At 36.8% G+C, this 17470-nt stretch overlaps 1 protein-coding gene across 2 annotated transcripts; it reads right to left on the bottom strand.

Annotated features, from left to right (window-relative positions):
• Window positions 1-1336: 1336 nt before the first annotated feature.
• CLEC7A (C-type lectin domain containing 7A) lies at window positions 1337-14875 on the bottom strand. Of its 2 annotated transcripts, XM_045873873.3 has the most exons (6): window positions 14657-14873; window positions 12838-12936; window positions 11536-11682; window positions 10047-10198; window positions 8222-8340; window positions 1337-2742 (listed from the first exon to the last, which is right to left on the bottom strand). In XM_045873873.3, exons 1-6 carry the CDS (start codon window positions 14757-14759, stop codon window positions 2607-2609), a joined length of 756 nt encoding a protein of 251 aa, XP_045729829.1. In that variant the 5' UTR covers window positions 14760-14873; the 3' UTR covers window positions 1337-2606. The 2 variants fall into 2 exon arrangements, with proteins under 2 accessions (XP_045729829.1, XP_045729830.1); XM_045873874.3 differs by lacking the exon at window positions 12838-12936 and having other exon boundaries at window positions 14657-14875.
• Between the last annotated feature and the right edge of the window lie 2595 nt (window positions 14876-17470).

Below are 17470 nucleotides of genomic sequence, written 5' to 3'. Positions count from 1 at the left end.
AGTGCAAGAGTAGGTCCTGAAATATCTAGGGTAAGAATCATTCAGGTAAAGAGAACAGAAAGCTCAAATGCCCTGAGGTGGAAGCATGCCAGTTATTACGAAACAAGAGAGAAACCAGTGTCCTAAATGGAATGAGTGAAGAGGAGAAAAGTAGATTAGGTCAAAGGAGTAAAGAGGCCCACTGACAATTGAAAAGGTCTTTTCTTTTTCATTTTTATTTATTTATATTTAGTTTTACTCTGAGGTACATGGGAAGTCTAGGAGATTTTGAGTAGAGGGCTGACATGATTTGTTTTAAATTTAAAAGAATCACTCTGCTATGTTTGAAAAAGTAGCTTAGAAGGACAAAGGCGGACACTGGGAGATTACTTCGAAAATTACCACAATAACTCAGGCCAGAGAAGTTGGTGGCCCTCGAGTAGGTAAGTGTTTCCTCAAGCATGATCATTACTCATCTTGAATTTACCCTTTAGATAGAAGTTCAGGGGCGCCTGGGTAGCTCAGTTGGTTGAGCGGCTGCCTTCGGCTCAGGTCATTGTCCCAGGGTTCTGGGATCGAGCCCCCTGTCGGGCTCCCTGCTTGGCTGGAAGCCTGCTTCTCCCTCTCCCACTCCCCCTGCTTGTGTTCCCTCTCTTGCTCTCTCTCTCTCTCTGTCAATCAAATAAATAAATAAAATCTTAAAAAAAAAAAAAAAGTTCAGCTAGTATCTATTTTCCCTTTTCTGTCTCTTGGAAAAATGGATGTTTCCTGTTCATTCCCACGTACATGCCCATGTAAACTGTGGTATAAACATGTATTAACCAGTCAGGTATAGTATGCTTGGACAACCTAGAGCATCTTACTTTGTACCATCATTTTGTTATAGTCACACTTTTATCTTTAAATCATAAATATTTAAACAATAAATAGTGTCTGCTCTAAGTACATTCTGCATCCAGAATTATTTTTTATTATTATGACTTCTCAAATCATCCACTCCATTCTCAGGACCCAGGAGAAATTGATCAAACCAAAAACAAAATTAAAAGACATGGTACTCTTCAAAATCTCACCTTGTGCCTTAATTTAACTCTCGAATTATCTTTGCCCTTTCCACATGTCTTTTCATATAGTGACAATTCAAGTTTGTATATTAAAAGCCATTAAGAGACTTCACCAAAAATTTCTATATCTTCTTCTTTTCAATCTTTAAATACTTAAGATCCCAAATTTATTGTTCAACATAAAACTACTACTATACTACCTCTTCCTAAGAGCCAAGTTCACCATCATTTTCTTATGGGAAGAAGGCATATTGTGATAATATTTACTACACACAGCATTTGGAGGCCAAAGGTTCTTTGATTATCATTTTTTTTATTACAGTGAAATTCACATAACATAAAATTAATCATTTTAAAGTGAAAAATCCAGTGAACTTGATGCAGTTTTCTGTTCACATGGTAATAACAATGAAAATAAAAACACCACCAAGGGGGAAATTTAAGAGAAAATAAGAAAGAGACAGATCATCATATAAGGAAACATGTTCCAATAATACCTTTTAATTATAATTATTGAAGAATTGCTAAAAACTGCAAAACGGTAATCATAAAAAATAGTAAGACATGTTTTGCCTTTCAGAATGTTAATACCTCAGTGATAAGATTTTTTTTTTCAGATTTTATTTATTTATTTAGAGAGAGCATACACAAGCAGGGGGAGGGGCAGAGGGAGAAGGAGAGAGAGAATCCCAAGCAGACTCCACGCTCAGCGTGGAGCCTGACACGGGGCTCAATTTCAGGATCCTGAGATCACCACCCCAGCCAAAATCAAGAGTTGGATGTTCAACCAACTGAGCCACCCAGGCCCCTGGATTGTTTTTTTTTTTTTTTCTTTTTCTACATTCATTACCAGATCTTTTTTGATTGATAATATTTACAATGGAGAACACTTTCTTATAAGAGCAGTTACCATACTATTTCACAATATACAAGATCCTATTAGTCAGAGATGTGGCAGACATATTCTCTGGGCTATTTAACTGAGGGAAAAAAAAGAGATGGAGTTGCTGCTTTTTCATGATGTTTTTTGATCATAACCATATTGATGAACAAAATAATAAAATAGCTCTGATTGTAGTGAAGATTTTTTTTTCCTCATTTTGCTATTCAGAAATACATTTTGCCTTCCACCTGTGTCTGATACACTATTAGACATGGAGGAGCATATCATGGAAACAAATCATGTGTACTCCAGGGGCATTTTTTAAGGACAAAAAGCAACTTTAATAGACCCAGAAATAAAGATCTTCTTGAAACACCAAAGATTTATGGCTAATTCCATGTTAATATTAGGTCAGTCAGTGGTAGAATGAAAATTTAAGTTTAGCTGACTTGATTCCATTTCTAGGGGTCTATTAACTAGAACCTAATACTGGCCTGCCATTTCAGTTGGTAAGTTCAGAATCATAGCTTTTCCATTCTCATCTAAGATTAAAGTTGGCTGAGCTCTCTTGATCTTTTCAGCAGTTATTTTGACCTCAAATATCTCTCTTTTCTGTTTTGTTTTCTGCCCTTCTTAATATTTTACATACTTCTGTCTGCTCTTCCACCCTGACACCCCCATCATTTTATTGACAACTTCTTCTCACAAATACTGTATGAGGGCACACTACAAAGTTGGTCATAAATTATTGACAGGTGAATCCACACACAACTCTGAGATGAGTTTTCTTGGGTTTCTGTGCTTCTGATTTGAAACCTGTTAAAATATAATGAGGCAATTAAAACAAATGTAAGAAATACTGTCTACTATCTACACAATGCTGAAATAAATTAGCAAGGATATGGGTAAGGATATTGGTGAAAAGAGTTCCTAAATGGTTACATTATTGGGAAAGGAAACTTGAATTTAGATTGCATTAGTTCTCAAATGGTAACGGAAGAGCATTCATTATTAAGGCATAAAAACGACTCAAAATTTTTTAAGAAAAATATTATTAGTCACATGAAACTAAATAAAGCTCCTGACAGATAAGAAAAATCATATAGTATTCTATAGACAGTTCTTTATTTATCTTTCAACCTCTTACCTAGAAGTATATTTATCAAATAAAGCAACAGACTAGTGAAACCAAGCAGAAGAGTTATTGAGAAGTATCTAGAACTAAGTGAAGAATCATAGGTGCACCTGGGTGGCTCAGTCAGTTAAGCATCTGCCTTTATCACAGGTCATGATCCCAGGGTCCTGGGATTGAGTCCCACATCAGGCTCCCTGTTCAGTGGGGAGTCTGCTTCTCCCTCTACCCCTCCCCCCTGCTTATGATCACTCTCTCTTATGCACTCTCTCTCTCTCAAATAATAAATAAAATCTTAAAAAAATAAATGAAGAATCATAGATATCAAGGCCATTTAAAGGCAGGGAAAACAGCATTATATATTTTAATGCATTCTGAAGACAAAATTATATTACAATACAGTGATAGACAATTATGATAATTATCATGGGTAAGTGGGAGTACAGCTCTGTTCTATTTGCTCTTCAGTCTCCTGAAGGAGCAGTGTTAATTAGTCGAGCTTAAAAGGCAACACTGAGCTTCACTGTAAAAGCTGTGGACTGGTACTCTTCATCTTGTGTATCTAGCTCTTCTTGGACCTGGGGCTGGAGGATTGAGACAATTCTTTTGTAGAAATGACTAGGCTAAAAGCATGAAACAACTTTGATTCAGGCATCAGGGAGAATTCTGACTGGTGTTCTCCAAAAGTTTTCCTTGACATCCAAGAGTTTTTTTTGGGCATGGACAGAGCTACATTAAGTTACTGCCATCCAGGAAACCAAGGCATAGTAACATATCAAAGTGATAATTTGGGCCCACTCTTGTGATTTTTAGAAAGAGTCCACTAGTCATATGTTTAAATAGCAAAAGAAAACTCAAGACAAGTGCTATAAAAAAAGTAGGACATACATTTTGTCAAGATTGTTAACAAATTCACTGTGCTTAGGCTGGTGGAAGTGAAATAGTTAAGTGGTGTTAAAATCAAAATGTGATTATACTCAGCAGTTTGTATTATTTACACCCAAATGATGCCTACCAGAAGCAAATTAAAAGCCACCCTGTAAATTTCAAATTAATTATACAACATTTAAGATACAATGTTGAGCACACTATCAAAAATAATCAGGCATGGGGTGCCTGGGTGGTTCAGTAGTCAAGTGTCTGCCTTTGGCTCAGGTCATGATCCCAGGGTCCTGGGATCGAGCCCCACATTGGGCTCCTTGCTCAGTGGGGAGTCTGCTTCTCCCTCTCCCATTCCCCCTGCTTATGTTCCTTCTCTTGCTGTGTCTGTCTGTCAAATAAATAAATAAAATCTTTAAAAAAATCAGGCATAAAAATCAAATAATCCAATTAAAAAATGGGAAGAAGACATGAACAGATATTTCTCCAAAGAAGACATTCAGATGGCCAACAGACACATGAAAAGATGCTCAATAACACTCATCATCAGGGAAATGCAAATCAAAGCCACAGTGAGATATCACCTCACACCTGTCAGAATGGCCAAAATCAAAAACTCAGGAAACAAGTGTTGAAGATGTGGAGAAAAAGGAACCTTCTTACACTGTTGGTAGGAATGCAACTGGTGCAGCCACTGTGGAAAATGGTATGGAGTTCCTCAAAAAATTAAAACTAGAATTACCCTAGGATCCAGGAATCACAGTACTGGGTATTTACCTAAAGAATATGAAAGCACTAATTCAAAGGGATACATGCACCTCTATGTTTATAGCAGTTTTACTTACAGTAGCCAAATTATGGAAGCAGCCTAAGTGGCCAAGGATAGATAAATGGATAAAGAAGAGGGGCTATACACACACACACACACACACACACACACACACACACTGGAATATTATTCAGCCATAAAAAAGAATGAAATCTTGCCATTTGCAATAACATGGATAGAGATAGAGAGTATAATGCTAAGTGAAATAAGCCAGTCACAGAAAGACAAATACCATATGATTTCACTCATATGTGAAATTTAAGGGGAAAAAACAAATGAACAAAGGAAAAAAGAGACAAACCAAAAAACAGACTCTTAATTATAGAACACGAACAGGTTACTAGAGAGAAAGTGGGTTGTGAAATGGGTGAAATAGGTGATGGGGATTAAAGAGTATACTTTATCATGAGAAGCATTGAGTATTGCATAGAATTGATGAATCACAATATTGAACACCTAAAACTAATATAACACTATATGTTAATTATACTGGAAGTAAAATTTTAAAAATTAATAACAAAATAATCAGACATATAAGAAAAATCAACATGAATGAAAAATAGGAGAAAAACATAATAGAAACAGACATACATGAGTATAAGACGTTGGAATTATCAAATACAAATGTTAAAGCAACTATATTCTAGGAGTTAAAAGATAAATTTGAGAATGTTGGAAGAAAACTAGGAATTATAAATAGTGACAGAGTAGATTTGACAAAGAACCAAGCTGAAGTTACAGAACTGAAAAATTCACTAAACAAAATTAAAAACTTAATGGAGGCTTTTAACACCAGATTAACCACAGATGAGAAAAAAAAAATTGAGAAATGAAAGATATATGAGAAGTAAATATATAAAGAAAAAAGGATGAAGGATTAAGCAAACAAGACATACAGAATGTTGTAAATGGGTCTATAATGTATATAACTGGAATCCCAGAAGAAGGGAAGAAAGATAGGGTGGAAGCAACATTTGAAGCAAGTTGGCTGAGAATTTTCCAAAGCTGAAAAAAGGCACCAGGTTTAAAACATATATTACCTTCAAACAGCTGACCTTTCCAAAACAATAATAAAAAATAGGAAAACATTATAATAGTATCTTTGAGCGGCTGAGAGAAACAAACTACACATTTCCAATTTTATAATCAAAGAAAATATTTTTTTAGAAAAGTTGAAATAAAAACAGTTTTAGACACAAAGAACTAAACCCTAAAATTTCTACTCTAAAGGGAATAGTAGAGAGTATTCTTCAGGTTTAAGGAAAATGGTTGAAATGGAAGGTAGGAGACAGAAATAAATAAGAAGCAATGCAAACCATAAATACATGGAAAAATCTAGATGAACTGTGTATAAATCTACACATCTACTGTTTTCTAGGGCTATATTCTTTACTGAATCTGAGATGCCATCAATTGTTGAGAGACCATTTATTTAACTAATACTGTGAAATAAATTCATCCAAGATGGGAATTTGGTAGAAAACCCTGCAGAACAAAGGATTATTCTGGTGTAGGAGTAAATGAAAACTAAAACTATAACCAGGAAAGAGTAATAGTGAGCAGTGCCTGTCTCAATCTTGCCACCAAGTGGAAGATGGGAGAAAAAAAATTACATCCCCTGAGAAGCTGAACCACAAGCTCATACTCACACAGATCTTCTAATCGAATCCATAATACCAGTGTGTTTAAATAACAAAACAAAACAAAACAAAAAAAAACAAGCAGAGTGTTTAAGTAATCTCAGGTTTGTGGTGCCTCTCTTTGACTGGCAGAAGCAAACACTAAGCCTTCTTAACAGGGCTCAACTTGAGTTCAGACCTACAATGATTATAAAAGGCCTGCAGTTGTAAGACAGGTGCCAACTGTAGAGATTTAAAACGTGGGAAAAGATGTGAGAGCATTGAAGTACACAAAAATAATAGCATGTAAATTGGGGAGGGAATACACAGAGTAAAGAAATATTCGAATATATTTTTATATTGCCCAGGAAGAACATTATAAAACAATTAATATTAGACTTTGATGAGTGAAGAATGTGTGTTGTAATCTTCAGAGCAACTATGAAAAAACTAGTAAGAGTAAATTCTAAATTAATATAAGAAAAAATGGAGTCATAAAATTATTTAAGCGGTTCAAAAAGAGGAAAGACAGAAAAGAAAAAGTACTTTGAATGGGCTGTACACCTGTACAGTATAGAAATTCTAAATCTATATGTGCCTAATAATACGGCATCGGCACCTCAAAATAGTTACAGAATTTTAAGTAGAATCACAGCAGGAGATTTTTTTTTTTTTTAAAGATTTTATTTATTTATTCATGAGAGACAGAGAGAGAGAGAAAGAGAGAGACAGAGAGAGAAGCAGGCTCCCAAGGAGCAGGGAGCCCGATGCGGGACTTGATCCCAGGACCCCGGGACCATGACCTGAGCCAAAGGCAGACGCTCAACCATCTGAGCCACCCAGGCGCCCACAGCAGGAGATTTTAATATACTTTGGAAACTTTGCCTTTTCCTGCCTCACTTTGTGAGCTGAGACATCTCAGTGTAGCTCATCTTCTTTCTACCTGAGCCCTGGATTTTACACCATTAGCTCCCCTCGTTCCCAGCCCTTCATACTTGAAGGGAATTTATAGCCCCAGGTTTTCCTGGGTCACCAGCTCGCAGATGGCAGACTGTGGGCCTTCTTAGCTTCCATACTTATGGGAGCCAATTCCTCATAATAAATCTCCATGTATCAATTATTCCTCATTGTGTGTGGATCAGAGTTCTTCAGAACCAATAGGAGATCTATATAGATCTTCTTCTCTGAAGAACCCTAGCTGATCCACACACAGTAAGGGAGAATTTATAATGAAAATGGAAATATGTTTAAAAGAACTTTATAAAGTGTGAAATGTGGTTACTTTCAAAATTAATAATAGCATGTGTCACATATTTAGGTGCAGGACACTATGCTAAGTGATTTGACTTTTATCTCCTTTATCTTAAAATCCTATCAGACAGGTATTACTTTCATTCTCATTATTCTCATTTACAGATGAGGAAAGAGGGAGGGGTTCAGGTAGGTCAAGCAGCTTAACCAATTTCACACAGTGAGTGGGCCAATCATTGTCTCAACCTGAGAAGTGACTCCAAAGCCCATGCTCTTCACCACAGTTTTATACTAACAGTGATGGCTCCTAACTGGACTACTTCTAACAGGTGCCAGATGCCCTCCTTGTAAGAAAGCTGAGGAACATTTGTGTTGACAGCACTAGATGACCACTCAACTTGTTTTGACTGTAAAATTCTCCTCTACCCTCTTTTCTTTTTTTCCCGATTCACTCTTTTTCTCTCTTCATCACCATTTCCCTTTCTCTCATTCTCATAAATGGCTCACAAATCAGATCCTTAACTGCTTGACATGCTCTTGTCTTTCTGAGAAAGGGTGTGAAGTTTTGTCTTTCCAGATACTTACAAGTTAGAAGAGAACATTGAGCCGTCCTCCCAGAGCCATGATCCTTCAGTCTGATGGCGAGAAAGTCCTATCCAGAATGAATTATCAGGTTGAGAAGACATTTGCCTTACTATAAATTCCTGTAGGAAAGCATAAATGTCAAAGAGTCACTGAGAGAGTGAGACAGACAGAGATGATAGAGATAAAAAGATGGAGAGAGACTCTTACAGACACTGAGAAAGAGACAACAGATTGAGTCGCCTTGGTGAAGAATGCATGCATACACGGGCACCAACCTAGAGACAAGTGTCAATTATTAAATGCCATTGAGTGCCTCAAAAAGTATATTTCATTTCTTCAGAGTCATTATTGTTTAATTTTCCAATAAAGAATAGACCCATAATGTCAAAATTATAATGCCTCCATGCAACCTGCCTGCCAAGTTCCAAGAATGACAGAGCTCCGAGGCAATTTTCATGGACAACAGGCCACTATCTTCTCAAATCAAATATATGAATTTATCACATTTTTGTCAAGAAATCCTTTGCAGAGTTAGATAAAAATATAAAACTAACATAGTTCCACTGCATGTTCTATGAATAAGTAATTTGAGGTTTAATGATGACATTCGACAAACGACAGGAACATCGAAAAGCCAGACTTCCAGTGTCATTCCCTTTCTTTGCCACAATCTACTTCCATTCATTTTCATGCGAACTACAACTGTTGGGTAATGCAGGACAGAAACACAAAAGTTGAAAGGAAGTGAAAGTAAATGTAGGAGTTACAGATTGTTTTTAATCCCTTCTTATAGCCCAACTGAGTTCTACCCTTCACTCACAGTGCATTATAACTTCCACTTTTTCTGTAAAACTTTATATATCCAGGGATCTCTGTCTGAATTCCTATGTCACTGAGTGCCAATACCAGATATTTAACTTTTAGCAGCTGTTGAGTTCTTTCTTTCTTCTTACAAACTATGTAAGCATTGAAATAGCAAGGTTACTTTTTAAACCTCTTTGCCTTTCCTGGTATCTTGCAAGGAGTAAATGACTTATAAATGTATATTATCATTGCTGCTATTTTCCTTGATAATGATGACAAGGGGGAGAATTTTCTATTTTACTCCACCAAATTTAAGAATTGAAATCCAAACACACAAAAATGAGTAGTGACCTGATTCTTATTGTCATGCAAACTTGGAGTATGTTTGAATAGATTTGTTTTAAGGTAAAACACACTGGGGCCCCTGGGTGGTGCAGTTAGTTAAGCATCCGACTCTTGGTTTTGGCTCAGGTCTAGATCTCAGGGTCATGAGATCGAGACCTGCATCAGGCTCTACACTCAGTGCAGGGTCTCCTTGAGATTCTCTCTCTTCCTCTGACCCCCTCCCCGCCTCAAGCACACACACTCTCTCTCTAAAATAAAATAAATAAAATCTTTTTTAAAATAAAGTGAAAATATTTATTTTTGAATTAATTAAAAAACCATATATTTTACCCACTTAATACATGCTGTTATTATAATTATGGAGGATATTAAATGTGACTTTCTCTTAGGGAAAATATATTTTTTTAAGATTTTATTTATTTATCTGCGAGAGACAGAGAGAGTGTGAGCGGTGGGGAGGGGCAGAGGGAGAGGGATAACTCCTCGCTGAGTAGGGAGCCGGATGTGGGGCTCCATCCCAGGACCCTGGGATCATGACCTGAACCAAAGGCAGACACTTAGCTGACTGAGCTACCCAGGTGCCCTCTTTTAGGGAAAATTATCATTACCTGGAATCTACCTCTATTTTTCTGCTCAATATAGACCACAGATAATTATAACTGAAGTCTACACTTACCAGTTCTTCTGCACTGTCTATCTTCAGGAGGTTAGAGTGCAGTTGAGAGCACTGTCTTTTACTTCTATTCCAGGAAGCTAATGATGTGCTAAATAGATAACAGTTGTTTTTATGTATGATCCAATTAGGAGGACAAGAGCTGGAAAAAGCTCCTGGAAATAAAAAGTAAACACAATGAGGTTCATAACATGCCAGTTGCTCTTTCAGTGCAAGCATCATTCATCCCAAGGATACTTAATAATCAATGAATTACCAGTAATATATTCCATTTTCAGTTCAAATTATAGGGATATGATTTTTACTGAAGAGACCACATTGAAACCCCCTCATTCATTTAAAACTTAAAAATGAATTAACTATAAACAGTGTTTTAGACAGTCAACCCTCCTTTCCTTCTTGACCTGTCTTCCATTCTTTCACCTTCAGTCCATTACTCCTTTTCTTCATGATAATTTTTAAAATAAATCAACTCAAAATCAATCTTCAAGATATACAGTAATTTCATGTTAACTTATTTTAGAGTTGTGAGATCCATTCAAGAATGCAACTTTCCAGGGCGCCTGGGTGGCTCAGTTGGTTGGACGACTGCCTTCGGCTCAGGTCATGATCCTGGAGTCCCGGGATCGAGTCCCACATCGGGCTCCCTGCTCGGCGGGGAGCCTGCTTCTCCCTCTGACCCTCCCCCATCTCGTGCTCTCTCTCTCTGTCTCATTCTCTCTCTCAAATAAATAAATAAAATCTTTAAAAAAAAAAAAGAATGCAACGTTCCAAATGAGAAACGTATAAGAGCAATTATTCACATTATAGAGTATCTCTACTTTCTATTTTTAGCTACTTGATACAAATAGTGAGAAGGTATGGGTCCAGAGATGGAAAATTGAAGTCAAAATATCATCATAGTCAATTATAATACAATTAGAAATAAAGGTCAAGTGTGTCTAAAATTGTAATGAAATTGTATGACTAAAGAAAAACAAATATAACCAGAGTTTTCAGGAACGTATCTATTCTATTAGGTCTATGTATCTTGTATATGTTTAATTCACATACAATTCTTATTCTAAGAACATTTTCCCTTCTTTCCTTTTCTCTCCCTTTCTTCCTTTCTGACATCCATTTTCCTATTCTATCTCTGTTACTTTAAAATGTCAATTCTTAAGTGGGGGGAGAACACATTTCTTTCCTTTGCATCAAGTTATACAATCTCCTATAGGTCTAAATATGTAGAGAGTGATAAATTCATCACTAATTTGAGAAAAAAAAAATCCAACTTAGAAATCATTGACCAAATGCATGGGATATTTATATCACTTTATTACATGTATGACAGGGACATACTATACTGAGATAATACTGATGTGTGCTTTCCTTGAATGCACAATCCTTGCATGTAAAAATACTGTCTTTACCAACCCTACTCCAGGCCTTAGCCATAGTAATTAACTTTCCTGTATCAAGGATTCCATTCATCTTTTAACCCTGCCCTTGCCTGTGGTTGTGAGAGTCTTGGTAGGAGCCACATGGTCTTCTAAAGATGATTGTGTGGATTGACTGTGGTTCTCTTTATTTCTTGATGGGAAGTTGTCATTCTTCAATGGGTTGCTCCCAGAATTGGATCTCCAAATAGCTTCATATGCTAACAAAAATTACAGTGACAGAAAAAAAAGTCATTCTACTATATTTGAAATTATAATTCCAAAATCCATATTTTTGTTGGAATACAAAGAGATATATTCTTGATTAATGATAAATAGATAACACATTGCTGATTGAGAGGTAAAAGTAGATGATAGAAAGATAGATAGATAGATGATAGATAGATAGATAGATAGATAGATGATATATGGTAGAATAGAGGATAGATAAATAGATGGAAAGAAAACATTACTTCCATGAAGGTGTAGTAAAAAGGAGAAAAACAAAGCAGATAGAGGAGTGTGAAAGGGAAAACAAAAGGCACATGAAATACCATCAATTGGAGCATGATAGATTTGAAATAGTAATAAATCTTCTATCTTTCTTCTGTTATTTAAAAATGAGAGCTCCTTGGGTCGCCTGGGTGGCTCAGTTGTTAAGCATCTGGCTTCGGCTCAGGTCTTGATCCTGGGGTCCTGGGATCGAGCCCTGCATCGGGCTCCCTGCTCTGCGGGAAGCCTGCTTCTCCCTCTCCCACTTCCCCTGCTAGTGTTCCCTCTCTCGCTGTGTCTCTCTCTATCAAATAAATAAATAAAATATTTTAAAAAATAATAAAATAAAATAAAACCAGCTATTCAAGGAAGATACTAGAGCAATATAGTTAAGAGTATGCATTTTTTAGGGGTGCCTGAGTGGCTCAGTCAGTTAAGCCTCCGACTCTTGATTTCAGCTCAGGTCATGATCTCGGGGTCATCAGATGGAGCTCCGTGTCAGGCTCAGTGCTGAGTGTGGAGTCTGCTTGAGAATCTCTTTCCCTCTGTCCCTCCCCCACTCGTACTGGCTCTCTCTCCCTCTCTAAAACAAAAAAAGGAAGAAAAAAAAGAGTATGCGTTTTTTCAGTCAGATTGCCTAAATTTCTAATCATGGTCTTACCACTAACTAGTTTATGGCCCTAGAAAATGAAATGCACCTCTCTCCACCTCTCACTTCTCTTATAAGTAAAATGAATTAGTAGCACTGATTCAATGTGGTTAATATACAGATTCAATTAGATTATGCATGTCAAGCTCTTAAAAGAGTGCCTGGCACATAATAAATGCTTATCAAATGTCTGTTGTTGTTGTTGCTGTTGTTGATCTCCCCCACCAATACTCACCCATGGTACCCAGGATCACAGCGATCACCAATATTAGCAAGCATAGGATTCCCAAAGTCACAGCAATGGGACGCCAATGAGGAGATGTAGCACAAGTTACTAGGAAGCCAGAGGGAACAGAAATTAAAATGAAGAAATATGACAAATCACAGAGCATTTCAGGTCTACAGTTCATCAAAATCTGGAAAATTCTAAAGTGAACTATTAATCTCCGATATGCAGATAATCTAGTCATCTAGAATTATCTGAATTTTCCCTCACATTTAGCATACCTCCTTAGGTCCTGGAACTATAATTTCAGCACAGTGCCCTGATACCTATACACCCCTAATTTGAGGTTCACACTGATGGTCCTGACATTACCAGAGTTTCTGAAATCCCACTCATTTTTATAGAAGACATATTACGGTAGGGGAAATAGCCCTGGTTGCTGAGGATAACCTTCTCTTTTCACTTATTTGTTGCATAGCCTTGGGTGAATTACTCCCTCTGCTTATTCATTTCTCTTTGTGAAAAATTGGGTTAATAATAGCTCAGAGGATTATTGTGGAAACTAAATGAGCTAACACATAAAAGCATCTAGTCTAGAGGCTACTAGCACGTTATACATAACTCACTGTTTGTCAACAAATACGTAGAAACATACACCTGCCTCCCTACCTCTTGTATCATCCAGTTTTTCCATCCTCCTCAACAGGTTGAGCAAGAAAAGGATTGCACAAGTGGTAAAGGGAAAATAATTGTGCAATGTGGGTTACCATAAAGCAGAAGAGAGCAAATTCTCATGTCAAAACTTATGAATAATCTTTCTCTTGATAACAGGAAGCTGATGTTGTGTTAATACCACTGCACCAAGGATATAGTTCTGTCTTTGAGAATAAACATTACAAGCATTTCAGAGAATTGTCAAATAGGAGAACCACAGAGGAAACAAATGACTCATTCTATTAAGGAAGAGAGCGTGTAATGCCTTCCTCCATATTTTACTCCTTTTCTATTATGTTTAAGACTCATGTTCTGCAAATGGAATCTTTTCATTTAGCACATATATTTCCCTTCACTAGTATACAAAAGACTCCCATTTGGTTAAAAAAAAAAAATCCAAATCAATGTCTTACCCCAAAAAAACACATCAGATTCATGATTCCAAACCCTATGACTTCTGAAGTCCCTTTGGCCTTTACCACAAAATCACAAATTTGTTTTTTCCCTCACCTATCTTCTCTCTCTTATCTCCAATATCCTGATGTTGTTCATATACAGTTCTTTAAGTTTCCATGACTTCCATTCTACGATTTACTCCTTTCTACCAAACAAGCAAGTCACTTCTATTGAAATTCTTACATCTTTGCATTTCATCACACTTATTTACAGTTCCTTACTGCTGAAGTGTCTATTTCTACAGAACAGAGAAATTGTGTTTTCTTTTTTTCTTTTTAAAGATTTTATTTATTCATGAGAGACAGAAAGAGAGAGAGGCAGAGGCAGAGGGAGAAGCAGGCTCCCTGCTGAGCAAGGAGCCCAATGTGGGATTCAATCCCAGGACCCTGGGATCATGACCTGAGCCAAAGGCAGAAACTTGACCAACTGAGTCACCCAGGCACCTGAGAAATTGTATTTTCTGCCATCTTAATAATTAATTTAAATACCAATAATTAGTTACCAAATGCTTGCAACGAACAAAGATATTTCAAAATATCTTCAGTGACTTCTGAAAATCTTTTAAAAGGTTTTCAGCATACAAATCATAAGTCTCTCAAATTTTTTCCACATAAATGTTTTAGTTGATGAGAACATTGAAAGCAGAAAGAAAAGATACCTTTCTCTAAGACCACAGGTCTCCCAGTGATGCCTTGAGAGCGGAAGTCTAATTGAGTATAACCATCTTCATCCAAATTTTCTACCCCAGAACGGGATTCCATTGTTCTACTGAGTTCCTAAATTGCCACAGCATTTGAGAGCTCTTCCTTTTCTTAAGACAACTGCTTGTGGACAAAAAAGGATGTATGAGTCAAATCATGTGGGGTAGGCATTTACTGAGTTTTAGCAAGTTGAGCTTAAGTAAGTAGTCCAACCAGATATAGCCAAAGGCAGGAAATGAAAACTATGCTGTGGTAAGTTCCCATTTGTACCTTTAGATCCTATTTCTAAGACTGACGAGCCTTAAGAAAATTTTAAGGCAACACAATAGATAGATCTTTGTTTCAGACCAAATATAAGAAAAATGAAACATGAATTCACACATGCATTCATTTATTCATGTACTTGCTCATTCACTAAACATTTATCAAATGCCCATCTTTTCAAATGGCAGAAGCTGCAGATATAGGGATAAAAGATATCTGTGAAGAAGCTCACTACCTATTAGAGGAAACCTACAGACAGGTGTGTGAAGGATGCCATAAGGAGGCATTGTAACGACAAAGAGGAGAAGCAAATTTCTTCAGGATTTGTCAGGGATTGATAATTCAAAGTAGTAATTACTTATTGAACAATTACTCTGAGCTATGTATTACCCATTGCACATGTTTTCTCATTCAATCTCAATTTTCCAACAAGTCCATAATAAATATTATTTTACTCTTTTAAAGATTTTATTTATTTATTTTTTGAGAGCATGAAAGATAATAGAGGGAGAGGGAGAAGCAGACTCACCACTGAGCCTGATATGTGGCTCAATCCCAAGACCCCAAGATCAAGACCCGAGCCACCCAGGTGCCCCTTTTTTAATTTTCAAATGAAGAAAATGAGATACAGAAATTTTAGTCTCTTACCCAGTTTTAAGAAGCTAATAAAAATATTGAGGCAAAGACTCAAACTAAAGTGTACTTTTGCTACAAAATGCATGATCTGTTCATATACTTATACTACAAGTACGTAGTCCCCCCTTTATTTGTGGTTTTGCTTTCCATGGTGTCAGTTACCCCCAGGCAACTGTGGTCATCAGGAAGCAGATGATCCTCCTAATATACCATCAGAAAGTCAATAGTAGCCTAGCCCTATGTCACAAAGCCTATTTCATGGCTATGTATGTACAGGAAGAAGAACAAAACAGTATATATATAAGGTTCAGTACTATCCACTGGGGATCTTGGAACATATCCCCCAGAGATAAGAATAAACTAGTGTGACAGCTTATGGAGAATTCTGGGACTGAAATATTATGCAAAATACCTAAATTAATGAGATACGGAAAACACTTATCATTACTGGAAACCAGAAAGGTACCCAACCCACTTACAAGACTATGCAGCAAGCAGAATGAAGGAGACATCTGAAACGAAGCCAGACACTCATTAAAGCAGTGAGAACAGCTTTCATTCAGTAATATAATTACTGTGGAAAAGAGGGACCAGCATGAAGGAACGCGACTTCCCCAAAACAAAATACTAAAGACTTTTTAAAGGTATGCTAAGGGAAAGACACTGAGTAGTATTAAGAGGTATTAAGATTTGTTAGTTGGTGCTTATCTAGGAGAGAAATAGACCTCTCCTATCTTTATGATTGTGGCACCCATACACATTAAAGCAAGATGGTGACCCCGCTGAAGCTAGACCCTTATGCTCCCACAGGGACTGGGAAAGTGAGAATTATCTCTCTTAACTCCCTGAATGTTTGCATTTCAGAGAGATGGCTCTCAGGTCCTTGAAGAAATAGTTTCAAGTAGTAGACTTACTTTTCAAAGGTCAGAGAAAGGAATTATAATTGTAAGCTTTCTAAGATAACTGCTCTAAGAGGGGATTTAGAGGTGTGTCTTTCACCAAGTTTTGACTAGAACAAACAGTATATTTTCCTGGAAGCACTAAGCTTTCTCAGGCAGGCATTTCAGGGGGGATTCTAGCCATGCTAGACGATGTCAAGTCTCTTAGAGCAGAGGTTTGGATGGAGATATTATAGCCAAGAGCTCTGTGGTTCTTACTAACACATATCAGAATGGAAGGGTTCAATGGAGAGTAAATAAGTGAGTTTCTCCCCCTTACTTAGCCTGCCACGAAAGTTTTGCTAACTTTCTGTAGACACGTTGCGAAGTAGTCATGTGGATCTTAATCTCAATGTCCATCAGCCTCCCAGTTCTATAACACAGTCTTCGGAAAACGGGATTTTTCACAGATTGCATATCTGGTTTAAGGAAGAAAAGCCAGTCTTCTAACAGAACAGTAAGGAGATGAGCACCTTCCAGGCAATAATAAGCTGGATTTCTACTGTCAATCCAGACTATCCCCTGGGAGAATTTTGTGTAATAATTTTTATTTTCTAAGAATCTCTTCCTCTAATCACAATCCTACAAAAACAATTGGCTAAGTTGTCAAAGAGATTTTCAATAAATGTAAACTTTAGTCTTCTCTTTTTGTCTAGGATTAAAACAATTGAACACTGATTACACGAATCCTTAATGAACCAGAAAAAGAAATCTCTCAGTATTTCAGTATTTCAAGGAACAGGAGGGGGTGGGGAGAACAATCCATGTATTCAGAGGAAAATACCCCTGGTTAAACATGAATGTAAGAAGCAGGTGAAAAACAAACCAATCTAATCAAAACAAACAACAACAAAAATAGCAAACAACAATTATCTAATTCACATTCTCAGTGAAATTAAATTTGATGAAAAATTGCATTCATACAGCAAGTTT

This window comes from Mirounga angustirostris, unplaced genomic scaffold (assembly GCF_029215605.1).
Source record: "Mirounga angustirostris isolate CCGP_5_RB_7025 unplaced genomic scaffold, mMirAng1.0.hap1 SCAF_5, whole genome shotgun sequence".
In the NCBI taxonomy this organism is placed as follows: Eukaryota; Metazoa; Chordata; class Mammalia; order Carnivora; family Phocidae; genus Mirounga; species Mirounga angustirostris.
Note: the sequence above shows the minus strand (reverse complement) of the source record. Positions and strands in the feature narration are given on the sequence as shown.